General features: G+C 40.9%; 1 protein-coding gene across 1 annotated transcript; it reads right to left on the minus strand.

Moving 5' to 3' along the window:
• Positions 1-16: 16 nt before the first annotated feature.
• Positions 17-2,523, minus strand: clec14a (C-type lectin domain containing 14A). The gene has a single exon (XM_035674585.1). It carries the CDS (start codon positions 2,385-2,387, stop codon positions 1,125-1,127), a length of 1,263 nt encoding a protein of 420 aa, XP_035530478.1. The 5' UTR covers positions 2,388-2,523; the 3' UTR covers positions 17-1,124.
• Positions 2,524-3,412: the final 889 nt, after the last annotated feature.

The following is a 3,412-nucleotide window of genomic DNA, read 5'->3' on the forward strand; positions in this document are numbered from 1 at the left end:
ATCTGAATAAACTTTATACAAATGTTCCCAAGTTGAATTTACTCAGTTTTCTTCCACTAAGCAAATTATTACATCACCTGCAAACAGCTGACGTATGATTAAAATAATTCAATAGTTAATAGTTAAATAGTTTATTTAAAGTACAAACATTAAATCTTTACACTTTGGGCTCATTGAGAAAGATTTTGGTGCATATTTGGGTTTATGATGATTAATAAAGTGAAATAAAATGCTAAGCTATACAGCATTATAATGCTAACATTGTTATAATTATATAAAGTCAAGCTAAAGAAAATGAGTCAGTGGAACAAACTGAAATTAAATCACCTGAACTTAAAATACTGAACACATTTATGTTCAGAACAACTGATTCAACAGTTCATTGTTGAGTTGAATTCATGTGAATGAGTGAATCAGTTTGTCTGGAGGATTCATTTATGTTAACTTACCTCTTATTTAGATGTGTCAGGTTTTACATATTAATATAATAACACAGATTTTTGTGAAATTAAAAAAATTGAAAAAAAATAAAACTGGAAATAAAGACAGTAACAGTTATCAAATGTGTGCTTTAATTAACAATTCATTAAGTACATTTACATCAATAAATGTCTTTAAATAATTAATAATTTGTTGGGATAAAACTAATTCAGAGCCATTTTTAAAATGTGTTTAAAGGTCCGAGTTGTGTTAAAGTGAAAACCTCCACAGCATCGAGAACAATCCACAACCCGGACCGGTCCTAATCAGAACACCCACGAGTCTGCACCTGAACCCGAATCGGGCCGCCTCAAGGACGACAGCAACAGTCAAAGGTAAATAGTTACATATTTAAGGACAAATTTATTCATTAATCAGTTATTGACTAATGAATCAATCTATAAGTTGTATCCAGTATGTCGAGTAATTACAGTTAAATATACAGGCAACAAATTAGATAACAGAAACACAGCGTTCAGGTTTAATGACTCAACCTCACCATCTCCAAGACTTCTTTCAATCAGAAATTAAAATCAGCCAATGAGGTGAGAGTATTCCACTGTTTTAATTTAGAGACACAATGTTTGACACTGTGATGATGTCACTGCCACACACAACCTTCGACCAATCACAGCTCTGCTCCTTCATATTTCTACCTTCTCATATTTTTTCTTCATCGCCATCTTCTCCGCTTTCTTTATGGCCCGTTTCTTCGACCGCCTCTTCAGGCAGCACTTCACCGTCACTGTGATGACCACCACCAGCACCACTAGTGCTGCCACGGCAACCAGCACCGGGATCAGGATACCTGACATCAATCCATTGTCAATGTTTATCTCAGAATCCGTGCACTCGGTAGAGTCCTCCTCATGTTGTTTCCCATCCTTGTCGGAGCAGACGCACCTGTAGGAGCCCTCGGTGTTCAGGCAGGTGTGCCTGCAGGGGTTGCCACCTCTACACTCGTCAATGTCGACACAGTTTCCAGAAGTGTCCCTCTTGAAGCCGACCTCACATGGCTGGCAGATGGTGGTGATGTTGACGGGTGAGTCGTCCAACAGCCGCCACATGGCAGGGCGGCCCGAGCAGCGGAGCTCCACGTGGACGTTGGACCAGCACTCCACCTGGATTCTGCTGCTGTTGTCGGGGTCCAGACGGAAGGACCGGACACGAGTGATATTGGGGCGCTGACACGAGTCCAACTCCACCGATGGTTCAGAACCAGAATCAGGCTCAGGTCCCTGCAGTTTAGGTCCAGTTTTAGGGTTCAGGTCAGGTCCTGGTTCTTGGGCAGGACGTTCAGGTTCAGCTATAGTTGGTTCTGGTTTTTGTGTTGCAGGTCTAGGTTCAGGTTTATGTGGTTCTGCTGTTTCAGGTTTAGGTTCAGCTGGTTTAGGTGTTCCCCCTGTCAGTCCATCTCTCAGCTTACAGATGAACTTGTGGCCTTTACTACAGCCGATAGGGATCAGACCCCACCCCGTCACCCTTGACTCCTCTAACTCCACCTGTAGTGCCCCACAGAGAACTGATGTGCAGGTTGACTCTGGCTCCACGGTCCAGCGGCTCACCTGCATTTCTTTGCTGCCATCCTCCGTCCACTGGAATCCTTTCAGGGGCAGCATGGGAGCCACACACTTGTCTTTGTCCTTCCTCAGGCCAACCCAGAAGGTGAAGTTGCTCTTATTCAGAGATGGAACTGACCTGGAGATGAAACTGAGGATGTCATTGACGTCCTGGTTGGTGGCGAGGGTGGTGAGGATGCCAGGGGAACAGTTCTCTGTGGCGCTGTTGAATTTGACCTCGGTGTGGTGGATGGTGTAGCGTGGCGGTGAAGCTGGGTCAGCTGAGATGTCTCTGACCGCGACGATAACCATCAGGTAAACCCAGCATGAGCAGAACCAAGACTCCATCTTCTCTGACTCCTCCTCCTCCTCCGGTGATGATGTCAGTCTGTCAAAACAGAGATGATTGCACAAAAAGTTTGTTGTTGTTGTTTATTTGGCAGTTGACCATGGACGCTCCCTCTGTAGTAGAAATCTCATTCTAAGGTAACGAAAACACAAAGATTCTTACATTCAGTTGATTATACACTAATGAAAACATACCTTTGGATAACAACAAACTGGGCCGTTAATGATTTGTTTCAGAGCATTTTATGGAGCCTAAAGGCATCAACCTGCTCATCAGATCACCTGAAACCTCTCCTTTGATGTCATAATATGCAGGCAATACTGTGCTCTACATTTCTCTTTCTTCTGACAAGCTGAAATGCTGATTCTCTGCAATGATCAGATTATTGGTTGGATATCTCTCCCTCCACTCTATATCTCTCACTAGAGGATGAGGAACAGGAGTGCCTTGTCTTTCATTGCAAACCAAATCTACTTATGGGTAAAACTAAAGTAACCTTAGACCTTTAATTAAATGGAAAGGGACAAAACTGAAGATGTTTTTGGTTCTACACAAGAAAAGGTATAAGATCAGGAATCTTTAGCAACCACCTGAATTGATGAATGAAAATTATTCTATAAAAAAGAATAATATTTATAGGATGATTTTTAAGCTACTAATTCTGTGAGAAGATTGGCTTTTAGTTGTCTTACTACATAATAATAATAAATATTTATATAACAGTTTATTTAAATAGCACTTTTTAAAACACACTTTTAGAAAGTGCTTCATATTTTGAATAAAATACACATACAAGAATACAAGTATACATACCTACATATACATCTATACACACACTCATAATAGATAGACAAAGATTAAAGCAAAGGCAAACATTAAGCACTTGTAAAAAGGTTCCTTAATGTTACACAATGGACCTTTAAATGACTTTAATTGTTAGATTACTAGTGTTGACAGTTTATAATCAGTGGATAGTGTCTTAAACCTGCACTCTCTCTAATGTCCAGCAGGGGGCAGCTCCACT

The sequence above is a fragment of the Morone saxatilis genome, unplaced genomic scaffold, assembly GCF_004916995.1.
Source record: "Morone saxatilis isolate NCDOM2014 unplaced genomic scaffold, NCSU_SB_2.0 Contig3, whole genome shotgun sequence".
Lineage (NCBI taxonomy): Eukaryota > Metazoa > Chordata > Actinopteri > Moronidae > Morone > Morone saxatilis.